Genomic DNA, 18,741 nt, shown 5'->3' on the forward strand with positions numbered 1-18,741 from the left:
GTCAGGGAATCAAGTGTAGTACCGTAGAATCTGCAGAAAACTTGCCCTTCATAGTGGAACATTAAACATGAAACCATCCAACTATTGATTAAGATGGGAACCTACTGCCTCCTAGACCAGAGATTCTTAACTCTGACTGCAAATAAGCATCACTGATAGAGCCTTTACTAGACTATCAAAATACCGGGGCTCCCATTAAATCAAATAAGTCATAATCTCTGATGTGGGTCCCCAGTATCGGAGTTTTCTAAGCTTTCCCAATTGATTTTAACATGCAACCAGTGCTAAGGACCACTGCATCAGACAGGAAATCCCTTGAGAAAAGTAGCATGACTATCCTCTTCAAACCTGTATCTCTAATACCTAATATTGTGCCTTGCACATAGATGATGCTCAACGAAAGGAGGAAGAAAAAATCTTTTAAAAAAATAAAAGAATGGTGGTTGAATGAATTCTGATCCTAAACAGGCCAACCTGTTTGTTGGTTCTATCCATATGCTATAACTACCATTTCATCTTTTAAAACTGTGGTGATTTTCTGTACTTGCCAATATAGCATCCATAGCCAAAAGTGTCTCCTCACATTTAAGTTTAAATTAAATAATATTTAAAATTCAGATTCTCTGTTACATGAATCACATTTCAAGTACTCAGTATTTACATAGGGCTTATAGTTACAGGTTTGAACAGTACAGAGATAGGGCATTTCTATCATCACAAAAAGTTCTATTAAATGATGTTTGTCTGCAATAACCAGTTTCATTTTTAAGAGCGCCAGGTGACACTGGTTATGTAATCCAACCCTCTCTTTTTATAGATGGTAATGAAATTTAATGATAATGAACATAAGGACATAAAAGTAGATCCCAAAAACCAACTGCAGGAGATCAAGAAAGGAGAAGTCAAAGCGGAGCAGAAACAAGCAAAAACACAAACCAACTAACCTTCCTACCTCTGCAAGATCTTGGTCTATAATTAATTTATTTTTGATTAATGCTGTGAGAAGGCTGCACTAGCAAAACTAACGTATGAACTCCTTAGGAGATGCCCTACTCTGTCCTAGTCAGTCTGTATTGGAAGCATCCCATTCAGTTCAAGACAACAAACATCCTTACGGACATAGACAAATGACCAGGGATTTGAAAGAGAAAAAAAAAAATGATGGGAGATTCACAATAGTGTCCTATCAGAAATGGCTGGAGTCACCAGAAATATTTACCTAGTACATAGTGTGGGGAGCAGCTCGGACTAGACTAAGTTGCTGGAATTGGGACTTATTCTATGCATCTGCTCTCCCACAATATGGCGCTGGGAGAGAAGAAAACAGCTTCTACACAGCTGCCTCCAGTTCAGCCAATAAACTGTAGGACTTGCTCCTGATTGGAGGAGAGCAGCGTACTCGGTGTGTGGGCAGCCGAGTTGGGATTGGCAGAGGAGGTCTATAAAGGAGGAGAGAGACGGCATGCACCAGGAACATCTAAGGGGAACATCTAAGGGGAACACCTGTGCAGCCCCCGAGAGAGCCGGCCGGCGGTGTGCCACTCCCCTGCGGAAGTGGGGAAAGTGGCCAGGGGGAACCGCCCTTCCACGGAGGTGGAAGGGACAGTAGCCAACCCGGGAAGAACCAGCAGCAAACCCGGGGAGGGCCGAGCAGACGAAAGAACAGCGCAGGGTCCTGTGTCGTTCCTCCACGAAGAGGGGGAGCGACACATAGGAAAGGAGGGAGACCTTAAAACCTGTCTCAATTTCTGAGAGACTATTTCATAGTAAAGGAACCTAGATATTTTCTCTATGGAAATAAGTGCTTCATCAAATCATTTCTGCATCTCAAGTGCTACACAAAACTTTTTTGAGTGCCAATTATAAGTGCCAGGCATGGTACTGGGTGGGTACTGACTTAGGATGAAAAGCAAAACAGAATTATGAAATTCTTTATGATTTGCTGTGGATCAAAAAAATAAAGAAAAACATGTAACTTTTATTTGTGATAAGAATTCTGAAGGACCAAACACCTGGAAGTAGTGAATGATAATAAAAGGAGGACCCTCAAAGCTAAGATGATCAGGGAAACCTTTGTTGAGAAAGTGGCATTTAAGACAAAATTAGCCAGATATACAAAATACAGAGACAAGGAGGTCTTCCAGGCAAAAGTCAAGCAGCAAAGATTAATATTGTGGGTCAGGGAAAACCTTGCACAATTCAATGAATCAAAAGGTCAACAGTAAGACTGGAATGATTTAGGCAGGACCAATGGAAGGGCACTATATTAAACCAAAATTACTCTTTCTTTAAATTATTTCTAATAGTGAGGGCTAAATATCATTTGCTGCCTCAAGATGTAGTGTTATCTCCATCACTGGGGTGTGACTAGGCACAGGATTTTGAACTAATGGATTGTTAAACAATCAAGTACTTTCTTTAAAAATCTCTATGGGGAGGTATGTATCTTAAGAATTTAAGAGGGGCCAGCGTTGTGGCATAGTGGGTTAACGCCCTGGCCTGAAGCGCCGGCTTCCATATGGGCACCTGTTCAAGACCTGGCTGCTCCACTTCCGATCCAGCTCTCTGCTATGGCCTGGGAGAGCAGTGGTAGATGGCCCAAGTCCTTAGGCCCCTGTACCCACATGGAAGACCTAGGAAAAAAAAAAAAAAAAAAAAAAAACTCCTAGCTCCTGGCTTCGGGTCGGTACAGCTCCAGCCATTCGGCCATCTGGGGAGTGAACCATCGGATGGAAGACCTCTCTCTCTCTCTCTCTCTCTCTGCCTCTCCTCTCTGTAACTCTGACTTTCAAATAAATAAATCAATCTTAAAAAAAAAGAATTTAAGAACCATGGTCAAGTAGGTATATACAAAGATGTTACAGTGTTATTTGCAAAAATTTGAAACACTCCAAGTTTCCATGAATAGGGAAACAGATGAATAGATTCCAGTGTTATTCAGCAGTTCAAACTAATGAACTAGATCTAAATGTCTTCAAAAGAATAAGAGTAGGTGAACTAAGTTTCAGAAAGACCTATACTATTTATATAAGCAACAGCTAACACTCACTGAATTTTTACTACATTCTCAATATAATACATCATATGAATCAACTAACATAATCCTCAGAATAATGCTATGAGATACATGCTTTACTCGCCCACATCATAATTGGGAAAAATGAGGCAAAGAAGCTATAAGCTGGGATTTTTTTGTGTGTGTTGTTGATACACTTGCTTCTGCTTTTGTTATTGTTTTTCATGGTTTTTCTTTTTTACTAAGAAACCTTTTATTTAAGGTATACAAACCATGAATTTCATAAATACAAATTTAGTAACATAGTGATTCTTTCCACCCTATCCTCCCTCCTGCCCATACTCCCACAACTCTTTCTCCTCCCTCTCCTATTCCCATTCTTATTTTTTTACAAAGATCTACTTTCATTTAACTTTGTACTCATAAGATTAACCCTACACCAAGAGTTCAATAAATAGTATCGAAAAAAAAAAAAAGCTTCCTCAACAGTTGAGACAAGAGCTGTTTTCAAAATCATCACGTCTCAAAGTGTCAATTTCACTTCTACAGATTACCTTTTAGGCACTCTTAGTTACCACAGATCAAGTAGAACGTACGGTATTTGTCTTTTTGGGACTGGCTTATCTCACCAAGTATAATAGTTTCCAGTTGGGATTTGAACCTAGGAAGTATGGCTCCAAAAGCTATACCTTCAATCACCAGGCATACACCCTCATATATTTTGTATATGGACATGTATAAATATGTAAATGTAATATATAAGCATGCATACAAAAGAACACAGATGTGCATGCATATAGATTGAATACTCTTTAACAGTATTAGTGGAAGCCTTTAGAGAGGTTGAGAGAGGAAATGAAATTGGAGGGGAGTCCAGGGACTTCAACTTATTTCATAATTCTTAGATTCTGAGCAAATATAACTAAATGTCAATATTTGTTGACTCTGGGGGAAAGCTACAAGGTTGTTGATTGTTTCATCCTTTGGGCTTGTCTGTATTTTTCTTTTGTTTGCCAAATAATTTCCTGTCAAGTTAAAAGTCTAAATTCTAGACCTGATTCTAAAGACCTGTTGTCACAAGAAGTTAAGTGACATACCCAGGAGTCAACAAAGACCCAAGGCTACCGCCTGGATCCCCTGCTGTGTGGCCCTATGCCTGCTCTGCCAGGCAGTTTGTGTGCCTTGTTTTTAACAGATTGTAAGCCTGAGGATGGAGCTAGTCCAGCTCATCACTACATCTTGGCTTCACTTCTTACACTGGCTACATCCATGAAGAGTTGCATTTGAATAAAATATCTGCATATCAAATCATATTTTCCCACTGATTTACATTCTAATTTTAGATATGTCTTCCCACAGAAAGGAATTTAGTCCCAATATGTTAAAAATAACTCCCACTTGGGAGTCATCAAGGTACACTGTAGTCAATGCAAATCTAATTCTTCTACAATGCTCTTTCCAGAAAGCTCTGGTCAAATTGCCACAGGAACTATATTCTAAGTAGACACTTACTAAAGTGTGGCCCTGGGGCCAGTGCTGTGGCAGAGAAGATTAAGCTGTCATCTGCAGTGCCAGCAACTCACATGGGTGCTGGTTTGTATTCTGGTTGCTCTGCTTCTGATACAGCTCCCTGCTGATGCACTTGGGAGGGCAGTGGAAAATGGCCCCTCCTTGGGCCTTTGCCACCAATGTGGGAGACCCAGAAGAAGCTCCTGGCCTCAACCTGGCCTAGCCTAGGCCATTGCAACCATTTTGGGAGTGGATCAGCAGATAGGAGGCCTCTTCTCTCTCTCTCTCTCTCTCTCTCTCTCTCCCCCCACCTTCTCCCTCTCTGTATCTCTGCCTTTCAAGTAAATAAAATAAGTCTAAAAAAAACAGACTTATAAAGTGTGGCTCCAAGGTTAAATTTTGATTCTTGTGTGTGTGCTCCTTAAACAGCCAAACAGATTACCAGTTACTCATCTGTAGCTACATAGTAGGCCTCTCCAAGTGGAAGAACCATAAAAATTCTATTAAATGGAATTCACCAGCTGAAAATCATGTATTCTGGTTGATTTAAAATACCCAATACAGAGTATTTTGGCAAAGTCCTTTGGTGTCTTAAGACAGCACCATCCTATTACATTGCACTTATTTATTTATTCCCACTCTCATCAAGTAGGGGAAAATGGCAATGAGGTGGGATGCAGACAGACTGCAGACAGAACAGCTATGGTCACAAGTGAGTTACCAGAACTATCTGGGTCTCTGTTTCCTTATCTGATTAGTGAATACAAAATAATACTTAGATAGAAAGGCATGTGGGAGGATTAAATGACAAGTAAGTAGTTGAATATCAATCTTTTTCTACAAAAAGCCCAGTTCAGATGATGTTATCCTTCCTCATTAGGAATTAAGTACAGTATTAATTACAAATATATACTGCTTGAAAGAAAACAATAAAAATATTTTTCAAATTCAAGTACATAATTTTTAAAGTTATCTAAACTATGCTTTACTCTTACAATTTGTTTATTGCCTTTGATCTCATCATTATTATATCCCTCGTAGTTTGAAAGCTGTCTAGCACATGATAGGCACTGGCTAAATATTTATTTAAAAGAAAAAATTATATTTTCTAAAAAATACTTTTCATTTTTTAATTGTTACATAAAACTATACATATTTATGGGAACCATGTGATGTTTCAATATATGCATACATTGTGTAATGTTCAAATCAGGGTAAGCATACCTGTCTCCTCAAACATTTATCATTTCTTTGTGGCAGAAATTCTATATCCTTTCTTCTAGCACTTTAAAAAATATATACATTATTGTTATTTGTAGTCTGCGTCTGCCTACCATGCTCTTCTCTAACTATAACCTAGTACCCATTGACCAACATTTCTTTCTCCTTCTCCCTAGTCCCCCAGCATTTAGTAACCAGTATTCTACCCTCAACTTATATTCTTTTCCTTGTTTACAATAAATTTATATTATCTTAGTTAGTCCTTTAAAAAATCCTGTATAGTAGACATTACTATAATTGCTCAATGTCAAAAGAGGAAACAAATTCCAAGAGGTAAAGCAGTTTGCCCAGAGTCAATTCGTTCATATGGAATAAACTCATCGAATTAGCGGTTCTAAAAGAATTCTTTCCACTTTGCATTCACTGCTGCCTCTATCTCTGCTTTCCTTAATGTACTATTTGATGGGGGAAGGAGTACGACTAAGAGAATAGATTCTAGTGCAGATGTTAGCAGTAAGCATATTTAGGGAATATTTGCTCTATTATATACATTTAGTCACATAACCATTTACTGATTCTCCAGAATAAGCCAGCACAGGTGTTAATTTGCCCCAGAGAGGGACTTGAAAACCCACTCCACTCTCTTAGCTTGCTTGACTTTTATTTGGCAAGAATAGAAATTCCTATATTTGGAAGATACTGGTTTGTGAATTGAATCACTCCACTAATTGATTAAATGCAAAGTTATACTAAATCACTCCACTCAAAGTGAGGTTGACTAGTAAATGCTCCCAGAGGTAATCAGTGACTAGGCGCATCCAATCAACAGAAAAAACAATTCAGACTTGGGCAATAGTGGGTGGCAGGAAATCTGGAAAATCAACATTAAACAAACCCTTTGGGTAACTATCTCACTGAAATTTTCTCAGCATTAAGAGCTATAGCTCAAGTCTTCAGTGCCGTTTTGAGAAAATGATTACACACAGGCACTGCTCTTATGAAACAGAAACCACATATTTAATTCTTGTTCACATTTAAAAGGTCTGGTTCAGGTGGCACCTCTACTGCAGAGCCTTCCCCACGTCATCCAGAGAGAAGAAACATTCTCAGGACTTTATCCACAACCAACCAGAAGCCAGTTCTCTTCTCCTCTGCATTAGAGTAGCTGAGGTCATGTTTGATTTGCTCTTCTGACTGGAACTTTGTTCTGGCTCCAAGGTTTGCCTTAGTCCCTTAGCCTTCTGCTATATCTGGCTCAACCTAAAATGCAAATAGATGCTAATTGTCTGAATCCTCCCCTCCAAGTAGACTACATTAGCTTTTGTTCTATCTTGTCACATAAAACAAGCTACTTGAAAGATGCTGTCCATTTTTTCTTTAGAAACTCTTTCGAAATAAACCTCCCGAAAAGTAGCTCTTTTCTGGCACAGAAACAAAGCAGTACATTAAAGAATATACACTCATGCATATTCTAATTCACTTTTATAAGTGAAACACCAGTGGGCACATTCTCCCAACTACTTAACACTAAAACATTGTCAGAGAAAAGTATAGTTTTCAACTCTCAGATCTTCTCTGAGTCACATTCAAAGCCAAAAAGAGGTATTCCAAAATAATGTCTGAAAATTTAATGCTGATATATAAGATGTTTTTTGGCTTAGATAAGATCTAAGCCAGTCTTACACATAGCCACTCATTCTTCCCACACCATCCATAATATTAAATAAAATAGAATTTGTTTCAGGCACAAGAGAATAAAAGTCTTATTTATTTGATTCTTTGCACTACACCAAGACAGCCATGACAAAGATAACTCTAAAGACAGCTAGCCCCCAAATAAATCCTACTAGGCTCTGAAGTTAGAATTGCAGAAATGATTCCAATTAAGTGAGCTTTCTACTTGTTTATTAACATTATTAATAGGCAAGTATTGAAAGTTTTCATCTTCTGAACACACATCAACTTGTAGTTGGACATGGGATGGTAAGATGTGGGAAGAAACAAAACTGAATAGAAGGATTATAACTTGCTTTTTACACCTGTGAAAGTGTTTTTTCACACACTTCAATTTAATTCTTGCCATCTAATTACATTTAATTCTTCCTATTTCCAGGTAAGGAAACCAAGATTTGAAGACATTAAGAGACATATCCACTGGCTTCTTTACACACTGCCTCAAAGAATTTCCATTTACTTACTGATATAAGGAGGCAGTATTATTTTAATATGGTTTTAACACAGATGAAATAGATTAATACATAATCTGTTGAGCCCTAATCTTCTACCTCTCCACAGTCTTCTGCTTTTCTTATTATTCTACTCTACCTCTTCAGGCTAAAATCTGACATTAACTGGTAAGGTAGATAATACACCTGAAAAAGTCCAAAGCTACTCCATAGTACTTTAAAATGTATGCACTCATCTTTCCTGAGAGCTTACCAGGCACCAAGTATAGCTCTAGCACTTTGTAAGTATTCATTAATCCCATCTCCACTGTAACTATATAGAGTAGGTACCATTATTACCTCAATGTTACCAGTGAGTAAATGGAAGTGCTTTGAGGTAGAGAGCTTAAGTAGCTTGCTGGCTGCTATCATGCATTAACCTTAAAAGATAAGGTTCTGTAGCTTACTCATATGAACTTAGCTGTGGTGAAGTAAATCCTCTAAGCCTCTTTCGGCCTTAACTATCCAATATGGTAACTCCTAGCCACACACAGCAACTGAGCACATGAAATACGGCCAGTGTAGCTGAGGAAATCCATTTTTTAATTGTACATAATTTTAATTAATTTTATTTATGATTTAAAGTGAATATTAGGTGAAGCAGCAGTTTTCAAGACACAGGACTTCAGTCAATGAAAGGCAGTAACCCTTGCAACATGGGGCACAAAAGACAAGAGCGCTACAATGGCGACAGCTTGCTGTTCTGAGGAAGTTTCCAGGCTGAGGCATAGGACAGGGGAGCTTAGGCAAAGCTCAAAGTCTCAATTAAGAGAGTCTGGAGAGATGGGGAAAAAAAAAAAAACTAGATTTCACACGACAGAAGACATACGAGGAGACAGCAGAACAAAGAGGGACTGCAGACTTCCTCAAGATCAGTACTCAGCTTAGTATACTGATCAGTATACTGATCAGGGCATGCATGTGAGAAAACTACCCAAGGGATGAGAGCTGCTCAGAAGACAAACACAGGCCCAGTGCCTGTGCCCAGCTGTCAAACCGGAGAATCCTGTGCTTGGTGGGGCTCTGGGTAGTGGGCACTGGATTTGCCTTAGCTCAAGAAATGATCAGCTCCACTCCAGCTGTTAGCACTAGCACTTCTCTGGCACATCTAAAACTCCTCAAAAGGATCTTAAAAGATGGGATTTTTTTCCCAGAAACTTAATTGTGTCCCAGAAAAAAAGCTCAAGAATATTTATAAGAATACAAAAAAAAATCCAGTATCAAAAACATAAAATTCACAATAACTGGCATTCAGTTAAAAAATTAACAAGTGGTGGCCGGCACTATGGCATAGCAGGTAAAGCTGCCTCCTGTGGTGCTGGTATCCCAAATGGGTGCCGGTTCCAGTCCTGGCTGCTCCACTTCTTATCCAGCTCTCTGCTATGGCCTGGGAAGGCAGTGGAAGATGGCCCAGGTCCTTGGCTCCCTGCACCCACATGGGAGACCCAGAGGAGTCTCAAGGCTCTTGGCTCCTGGCTTCGGAGCAGCCCAGCTCCAGCCTTTGCAACCATCTGGGGAGTGAACCAGTGGATGGAAGATTTGTCTCTCTCTCCCCCCTCCCTCTCTCTTTCTCTTTCTCTCTCTCTCTCTCTCTCTCTGTCTGCCTCTGTCTCTCTATAACTCTGCCTTTCACATAAATAAATAAATCTTTAAGAAAAAAATTACCAGACATGCAAGGAAGAGGAGAAAATTAATCAATCAAAAATGAACCAGAACAGACACAATTATTAGAAGTTACAGTCAGGAATATTAACATAATGATTATAACTGTATTCCAGATATTCTAAGAGTGAGAGTCACAGGAGATGTTTAACAGGGTCGAACAACTTATATAGATAAAACTGCAATAAATAACATTTTTAAATATACTGAGTGATCCAGTAGTCTCCCCCTTATCTACAGTTGCACTTCCCAAGCTTTCAGTTATCCACAGACAATTACAGTCCAGAAATATTATTATAGGACAGTGGAGAATTAAGACATTTTCACAGAAAGGGATCACAGTCATATAACATTTACTATAGCATGTTTTTAATTTTTTTCTATTTCATTATGAATTATTGTCATTAAACTCTTACTGTGCCTAATTTGTAAATTAAATTTTATAGTAGGTATATAGTTGTTAGAAAAAACATAATATACATGGTGTTCAGTACTGTCTCTGGTTTCATGCATCTACTGGGGTCTTGGACTTACTCTCCATGGATAAAGGGGAACTATTGTACCAATGACAGGTAATACAAAAAAAAGCTTCATGATCTAGAAGGCATAGAGTAGAAATGATCAAAAATCATGCACAGAGAAAAAAGAAAGTAATTTTTAAAGAGAGAGAATGTCAGTATGTTATGGAACAATGTAATTTACACATAACAGGAGTCTCCAAACAAGAAATAGAGAAGAAAAAAACAATACATATTTGAGGATGTAACAGCCAAATTTTTCCCAGAGTTGATGAAACTCAGTAAATCCTATAGATGAGAAACATGACAAAACATACACCAAGGAACATCATACTGAACTTGTTCAAAATCAGTAACAGATTTTTTTTAAAAACAAGGGGAAATGGTTAAATCACCTACAGAGAAACAAAGACCAGTTATGACAGATCGCTTGTTAGAAGTGGTGGAAGTGAGAAGACATCTTAAACAGAAAAAAATTATCAGCCCAGAATTTTATAGTCAGCAAAAATATATTTCAAAATAAAAACTTTTTTCAGCCATACAAAATCTAAAAGAACTCAAAACCAGTTCACCTATACTGTCAGAATATTAAAGAAAGTCCTTCAGGCAGGATGAGATGGGAGAACAGGCTTACACAGGGAATGATAAGCACAGGAAATAGTATCTATCCATGGATAAACATAAATATATGCTACATTTCCTCATCTAAATACTTTTAAATATAGTGGACCTATTGAATTTAACTAACAGTGGTCTGGAGTTTGTAAAATAAGTAAAAAAAAAATGTATGACAATAATAGTACAAAGATCAGAACAGAAAAGCATTCTATTAAAATATTCTTATAATATACATAAGGTGGCAAAACATCTCTTGAAGCTAGATTGTGATAATTTAAAGATGTCGTCTATAAACCCTGATTCAATCACTAAAATACCAAAACAATGAGTTATAGTTAATGATCCAACAATGGAGATAAAATGGAATTTTTAAAAATGTTCAATTAATTAATCCAAAAGAAGATAGAAAGAAAAGTAAACTAAAAAAGAAAAAGAAAGAAAAAAGTATAGGTGAGACAAGTAGAAAACAAAAAGCAAGAAGATAAATTTAAATATCATGAAAAGGACATGAAGACCACCTGAAAGAAGCCAGGCACAGAAAGACAAATACTGTGTGATTTCACTCACAGGTAGAATCTAAAAAAGTTCACCTCACAGAAGTCAAGAGCAAAATAGTGGCTATCAGAGGCCAGAAAAGAAAGCGGAGAGTGAGGGATGGGGAAAGACTGATTAACAGATACAAAATTATAGGCAGATAAGAGGAATATGTTCTGCTGTTCCATTATAAAGAGAGCAATTAAAACATTATATATCATATATCTCAAAGTAGGAGAGAATCTTTTCAGTGTTCTCATCACAAAGAAATTATAAGTATTTGGGATGATGGATAACCTAAGTATCCTGAGTTGATCATTATTCAATGTATATATATTCTAAATCATTATTAAATGTTGATGGAGAACTAAAATTTTAAAAAATGTGTATATAAGTCCTCAGCTTCCTCCTGCCCGGCGCTGGGGTCAGCGTTTCCTGGGAGCATGGCCCCCAAGCGCCCGTCTTCGCTCCTTCCTCACGCGAAGAAGCCAAGAGCAGCTCCTGGCCCGAGGCCGGCGGACACATCGGCCTCTCGGGGTTTGTTGACCGGAGAAAAAGAACAACAAGAAGCAATTGAACATATTGATGAAGTACAAAATGAAATAGACAGACTTAATGAACAAGCCAGTGAGGAGATTTTGAAAGTAGAACAGAAATATAACAAACTCCGCCAACCATTTTTTCAGAAGAGGTCAGAACTGATCGCCAAAATCCCAAATTTTTGGGTAACAACATTTGTCAACCATCCACAAGTGTCTGCACTGCTTGGGGAGGAGGATGAAGAGGCGCTGCATTATCTGACCAGAGTGGAAGTGACAGAATTTGAAGATATTAAATCAGGTTACAGAATAGATTTTTATTTTGATGAAAATCCTTACTTTGAAAATAAAGTTCTCTCCAAAGAATTCCATCTGAATGAGAGTGGTGACCCGTCTTCGAAGTCCACCGAAATCAAGTGGAAATCTGGGAAGGATTTGACGAAACGTTCAAGTCAAACGCAGAACAAAGCCAGCAGGAAGAGGCAGCACGAGGAGCCAGAGAGCTTCTTCACCTGGTTCACTGACCATTCTGACGCGGGTGCGGATGAGTTAGGAGAGGTCATCAAGGATGATATCTGGCCGAATCCATTACAGTACTACCTGGTTCCTGATATGGATGATGAAGAAGGGGAAGGAGAAGAAGATGATGATGATGATGAAGAAGAAGAAGGGTTGGAAGACATTGATGAGGAAGGCGACGAGGATGAAGGGGAGGAAGACAAGGATGAGGATGAAGGGGAAGAAGGGGAGGAGGATGAAGGAGAAGATGACTAATAGAAAACACTGATGGATTCCAACTTTTTTTTTTTTTTAATTTTCTCCAGTCCCTGGGAGCAAATTGCCGTCTTCTTTTTATTTTTTTCCCTCTTGTGCTCAGTCTCCCTGTTTTTGAGGTCTCTTTTCTCTACACCATGGTTCTCACCTTATTGTGGGGAAAATACCTGAAGCAGAATGCAATGGGAAAAGAATCTCTACCCCTTTCTGTTCCAAATTCATTTTATCCCTCTCGTCTCGACAAAAACTGTATGGAATCAACACCACCGTGCTCTGCGGGAAAAAGAAACCCCCCTGCTCCCGGCTCTGGAGGGTGCCAGGCCCCTGTGTAGTAGTGCATAGAATTCTAGCTTTTCTCCTCCTTTCTCTGTATATTGGGCTCAGAGATTACACTGTGTCTCTATGTGAATACGGACAGTTAGCATTTACCAACATGTATCTGTCTACTTTCTCTTGTTTAAAAAAAGAAAAAAAAAACCTTAAAAAAATGGGGTTATAGAAGGTCAGCAAAGGGTGGGTTTGAGATGTTTGGGTGGGTTAAGTGGGCATTTTGACAACATGGCTTCTCCTTTGGCATGTTTAATTGTGATGTTTAACGGACATCCTTGCAGTTGAAGATGACACTTTTAAATAAAATTCTCTCCTAATGATGAAAAAAAAAATGTGTATATACATACATACACACATATATATAAACATGTCAACAATCATAGTAAATGTAAATCATCTAGATGACTTAATATAAAAGACAGATTGTCTTACTGATTAAAAGGGAAAACTCAACTATACACTGCCTTTGGGAAAAGCATTTTACGTATTACAGTACATTTAAATTTCAAAATAGGGGGCTAGTGTTGTGGCGTAGAAGGTTAAACCTCTGCCTTCAGTGCCATTATCCCAAGTCCCAGCTGCTCTACTTCCGATCCAGCTCTCTGCTGTGGCCTGGGAAAGTAGTAGATGATGGCCCAAGTCCTTGGGCCCCTGCACCCATGTGGGAGACCTGGAAAAAGCTCCTGGCTCCTGATTTCTGATCTACCCAGCTGCAGCCGTTCAGGTCATTTGGGGAGTGAGCCAGCAGATGAAGCTTCTCTCTCTCTCCGCCCCCCATATCTCTGCCTTTAAAATAAATAAATAAATAAATCTTTTTTTAAATTTTCAAAATAAGTATGAGGGAAAAGATACCAGCAAGAAAAACACATATTATATGATTTTATATATATAAAAATCTATACAATGTGAAGTAATATATAATATATAATAAGTAATATATGAGTAATATTTTATATATAATATAATGGCAGAAAATAGGTAGTTTCTGGGAATGAAGGTGGGGAGGTATTTGAGATGGAGTATAGAAGGGCAAAAGAGTAAACTTTTTGGAGTGATAGCTATGTTCATTATCTTGACTGTGGTGACGGTTTCACAGGTGAATTTGTATGCCAAAATTACCTAATTTTTCAATTTTACCTCAATAATACAGCCCAAAATGTTAATTAAATGCTTGAAAAATTTGGTAGATCTGCTTTCCAGTTTTCAATTTAATGAAATTGAAATACATATCAAATATTATAGAAAAAAGTTAACATTCAATTTGAGATACATCTTAACTGTAAATACAAATTAATTTGGAAGACTGTAAAAGAATGTTAAATATCTGCTAAAATAATTTGTGTTGAAATGATCATTTCTGGGGCCGGCGCCGTGGCGCAGTGGGTTAATCCTCCACCTGCAGCATAGCCATCCTATATGAGCGCCGGATCTGGTCCCAGCTGCCACTTTTCCAATCCAGCTCTCTGCTATGACCTGAGAAAGCAGTAGAGGGTGGCCTAGGTTCTTGGGCCCCTACACCCGAGTGGGAGACCCAGAGGAGGCTCCTGGCTCCTGGCTTCGGATCAGCACAGCTCTGGCCGAGTGAACCATCAGAGGCGGGACCTTTCTCTCTGTGTCTCCAGCTCACTGTCTCTAACTCTACCTCTCAAATAAATAAATAAAATCTTTAAAAATAAAGAAATGATAATTTCTTTGGTATATTGGGTAAAAGTATGTATAATTAATTTCACTTGTTTCTTTTTACGTGTTTAATGCAGTTCACAAAACTTAAAATTAAAGATGCAGCCCACAATAACTTTCTATTGGACAGTACTGTACTTGAAAGGAAGATTAATTGGAGTACTTAGGAAACATTATATTCTTCATATTTCTGCTCAAAAAAGGGTAGCCATACTATATGTCATAGAAACATAATGGTCTCTAAAAGATGTCCACATTTAAACCCTCCAGCCTATAAATATGCTAACTTACATGACAAACAGACTATGAAGTGATAGATCTTGAGACAAGTCTATTACTCTCATTTATTTCAGTGGACCCATATGGTTACATGGGCCCTGGTAAGGGGTCTTTAAAAAAAAAAAAAAAAAGGAGGGGAGGGTAGAAGGTCAGCATCAGAGAAGACAATGTGATGACAGAAGCACAGAGACAAAAGGAAATCTGATAACAGAAACAGACAGGGGAGTGATGAAGCCATAAAACAAGAAATGGAGCAGCTTCTGTCAGCTGTAAAAGACACAGCTCTACCAACACCTTGATCTCAGCCACGTAAAGTTCATTGTAAAACAATGAACTCCAGAACAGTAAGATAATTTGTTCAAGTTACTAAATTTATTACTATCTGCACATATTTTCTGTACCTAGAAGTGGGATGCTGCTGTAACAAACATGCACACCTAAAAATGTGAAAGAGGCTTTGGCACTGAGTAATGTGTGGAGCCTGGAAAAAACTTTAAGGAACATGATACAAAAAGCCTAAATTGTCCTAAAGAGACTGTTAGTAGAAATCGGGATGCTAACAACTCTGCTAGTGAGGATTCAGGAGGAAAAGCATGGTAGAGAAAGCCTCCTTTTGCCCAAGAGAATATTTAAATCATTTTTCTTTTTCTTTTTTTTAAGATTTATTTAAGAGGTAGAGTTACAGACAGAGAGGGAGAAATAAAGAAAGGTCTTCCATCTGCTGGTTTACTCCACAAATGGCCGCAAGAGCCAGAGCTGGGCCTATCCAAAGCCAGGAGCCAGAAGCTTCTTCTGGGTCTCGCCCAAGGGTACAGGGGCCCAAGCACTTGGGCAATCTTCTGTTGCCTTCTCAGGCCATAAGCAGAGAGCTGGATCAGAAGAAGAGCATCCAGGACACCAACTGGCATCCATTTGGGATGCTGGCATCTCAGGCGGAAGCTTAGCCTACCATACCACAGCACCAGCCCCCAAAACCAATTTTTAAGCTGAGTCCAATATTGCCTGAGTCTCTGATGTTCTTATTCCAAAATCCAATGGTAGCTATCTGTGCATCTCTGCATGTAATAATTCCTTCCACAAGGTAGGAAGAAATGGCTTTGTAATCCACTGCTCACAGTTTTAGCTCAGAGAGAATTCCATAGTCACCCACTTACTTTTACTTTAGCCTGGGGAGATCACTGGGGTCTGAGCCACGGCCAACCTTGAAGCAGCGAAAGCGCCTTGCTTCCTTCCCCTCCCCGACTCCTGCGGAGTGCCATACTTGCCAAGGAAAAGTTAAGTGGTGCTCCCCTGTTCTGCTCCTACCAGCGTGGGAATCAGCATCGAGGAGAGATGCCATCTTCTTAAAGAGAAATGAAAGGAGACTCCGGCAGCCTGTGTTGCTGGTGATATTGCCTGAGGGAGAACCTTGTAGCCTGCACAGATTTTGAGTGCAGCCAGGAATGCTAGTGAGGGGAGGGTGCCCACCTACACCCATGAAGCCAGAGCACATTGCCTGCTTCACATGTCCCCTACAAGGGCTCCCAGAGTTTAGTAGCACCATTTTTTTGGTTTTTTGGTTTTTTTATCTTTTTTATTTTTATTTATTTTTTATTTAATAAATGCATTTTTTCATAGATACAACCTTAGGAATACAGTGGTTCTTTCCCCTCTACCCCACCCTCCCCCCAACTCCCATCCCACCTCCTTCTTCCTCTCATCTCCTTCTTCATTATGGGTTTTTTTTTTTTTTTTTTTTTTTTTTTTTTTGTGACAGGCAGAGTGGACAGTGAGAGAGAGAGACAGAGAGAAACGTCTTCCTTTTTCTGTTGGTTCACCCCGCAGTGGCCGCTGCAGCCAATGCGCTGCAGCCAGTGCACCGCGCTGATCTGAAGCCAGGAGCCAGGTGCTTCTCCTGGTCTCCCATGTGGGTGCAGGGCCCAAGTACTTGAGCCATCCTCCACTGCACTCCCGGGCCACAGCAGAGAGCTGAACAGGAAGAGGAGCGACCGGGACAGAATCCAGCACCCTGACCGGGACTAGAACCCAGTGCACCGGCACTGCAGGCAGAGGATTAGTTTATTGAGCCTTTGCGCTGGCTATGGTTCATTTTTAGTTTGACTTTATATGCAGAGGACCAATTCCAAGTAGCACCATCTTAAAAGACAAGTACAGACTGCCATGGCTTGCATGCAAATGATAAGGAGGTTTTATCTGAGGGGTAAATATATAGTCCCCACTGACTTTAAGTCTGGCCCAAAGTGTTGGCAGGGGATAGGGTGTCCACTTAAACCTGTGAGGTGTTTCATGGATATTCCATGGTAACAGAAAGTCAAAAAGAGCTGGAGTACCCATACAATATCAGACAAAACAGACTAACACAAAAAGAATATTAAAAGGATAAAGAAAGATATTCTGTAATGATTAAGGGACCAATTCAACAGGAAGATGTGACTATAGGAAAAGTATATGCATCCAATGCATATTTCCTATTTAAAATCAATGAAAATGGCTCTAAAGGGAGATACAAACTCCAATACAACAATAATGAGGAACTTCAACACCTAACTTTTATAAGTAGACAGATCTACTAGACAAAAAAAAGATCAACAAAGAAATAATAGAGCTAATCAACAGTACAGATCAAATGGAACTAACTGATATCTGCAGAATATTTCACTCCACAGGAGCAGAATACACATTCTTTTCATCAGTGCATGGAACTTTCTCTAGGATAGACCTTAAGTTAGGCCATAAAGCAAGTCTCAACAAATTAAAAAAAAAAAACTGAAATCATACCATGTATTTTTTTCTGACTACAATGGAATGAAGCTGGAAATTAACAATTTAAGAAACTCCAGAAATATGCAAATACATATAGACTGAACAACAGACTTCTGAATGAACAGTGGGTTACAGAAGAAATCAAAAAGGAAATCAAAAAATTCCTGGAAACAAATGAAGATGACAACACATCAAAACTTATAATAGGATACAGCAATAGCAGTGTGAAGAGGAGAGGTTGTAGTAATTAGTGTCTACATCCAGAAATTCAAAAGGCATCAACTAGGGGCTGGAAGTGTGGCATAGTGGATAAGGCTGCTGCCTGCGATGCTGGCATCCCATATGGGCACCAGTTTGAGTACTGGTTGCTCTACTTCTGACCCAGCTCCCTGCTAATGCACCTGGGAAAGCAGCAGAAGATGGCCCAAGTGTTTGGGCCTCTGCCAACCATGTGGGAGACCTGAAAGAAACTCATGGCTCCTGGCTTTGGCCTGGCCCAGCCCTATTGCAGCCATTTGGGAATTGAACCAGTGGATGGAAGACCTCTCTCTCTCTTTCTGATTCGGTCTCCCTCCCCACCCCCCCACCATGTAACTCTGCCTTTCAAATAAATAAACAAAATAAATCTTTTAAAAAGGCATCAAATAAATTATCTAACAACACATCTCAAGGACTTAGAAAAACAAGAACAAAACAAATCCAAATTTAGTAGGAGGAAAGAATAATTAAAGTTAGAGAATAAATAAAATTGAGACTAAAAAAATGATACAAAAGATCAGTGAAATGTTGAGCTGGTCTTTTGAAAAAAATACACAAAATTGAAACACCATTGGCCCAACTAACAGAAAAAAAAGGGAGGAGACCCATATTAATAAAATCAGAGATGAAATACATGATGTCATAATGGATACCACAGAAATAAAAAAGAATCATCAGGAATTGCTACATAAACAGATATATGCCAACAAATTGGAAAATTTAGAAGAAATGGATAAATTTCTGAACACATGAAACCTACCAAAATTGACTCTTGAAGACATAGAAAACCTAAATAGACCAATAACCAAGACAGA

At 38.9% G+C, this 18,741-nt stretch overlaps 2 protein-coding genes across 3 annotated transcripts in view; one reads left to right on the forward strand and one right to left on the reverse strand.

Annotated features, from left to right (window-relative positions):
- The window catches only part of NELL1 (neural EGFL like 1), a 1,048,233-nt gene that overhangs the window by 1,012,461 nt on the left and 17,031 nt on the right, over window positions 1–18,741 (reverse strand). The window lies entirely within an intron of this gene.
- On the forward strand, window positions 11,703–13,278 carry LOC100344545 (protein SET). Its single transcript, XM_002708991.4, has one exon. It carries the CDS (start codon window positions 11,747–11,749, stop codon window positions 12,614–12,616), a length of 870 nt encoding a protein of 289 aa, XP_002709037.1. The 5' UTR covers window positions 11,703–11,746; the 3' UTR covers window positions 12,617–13,278.

The sequence above is a fragment of the Oryctolagus cuniculus genome, chromosome 1 (assembly GCF_964237555.1).
Source record: "Oryctolagus cuniculus chromosome 1, mOryCun1.1, whole genome shotgun sequence".
Classification (NCBI taxonomy): domain Eukaryota; kingdom Metazoa; phylum Chordata; class Mammalia; order Lagomorpha; family Leporidae; genus Oryctolagus; species Oryctolagus cuniculus.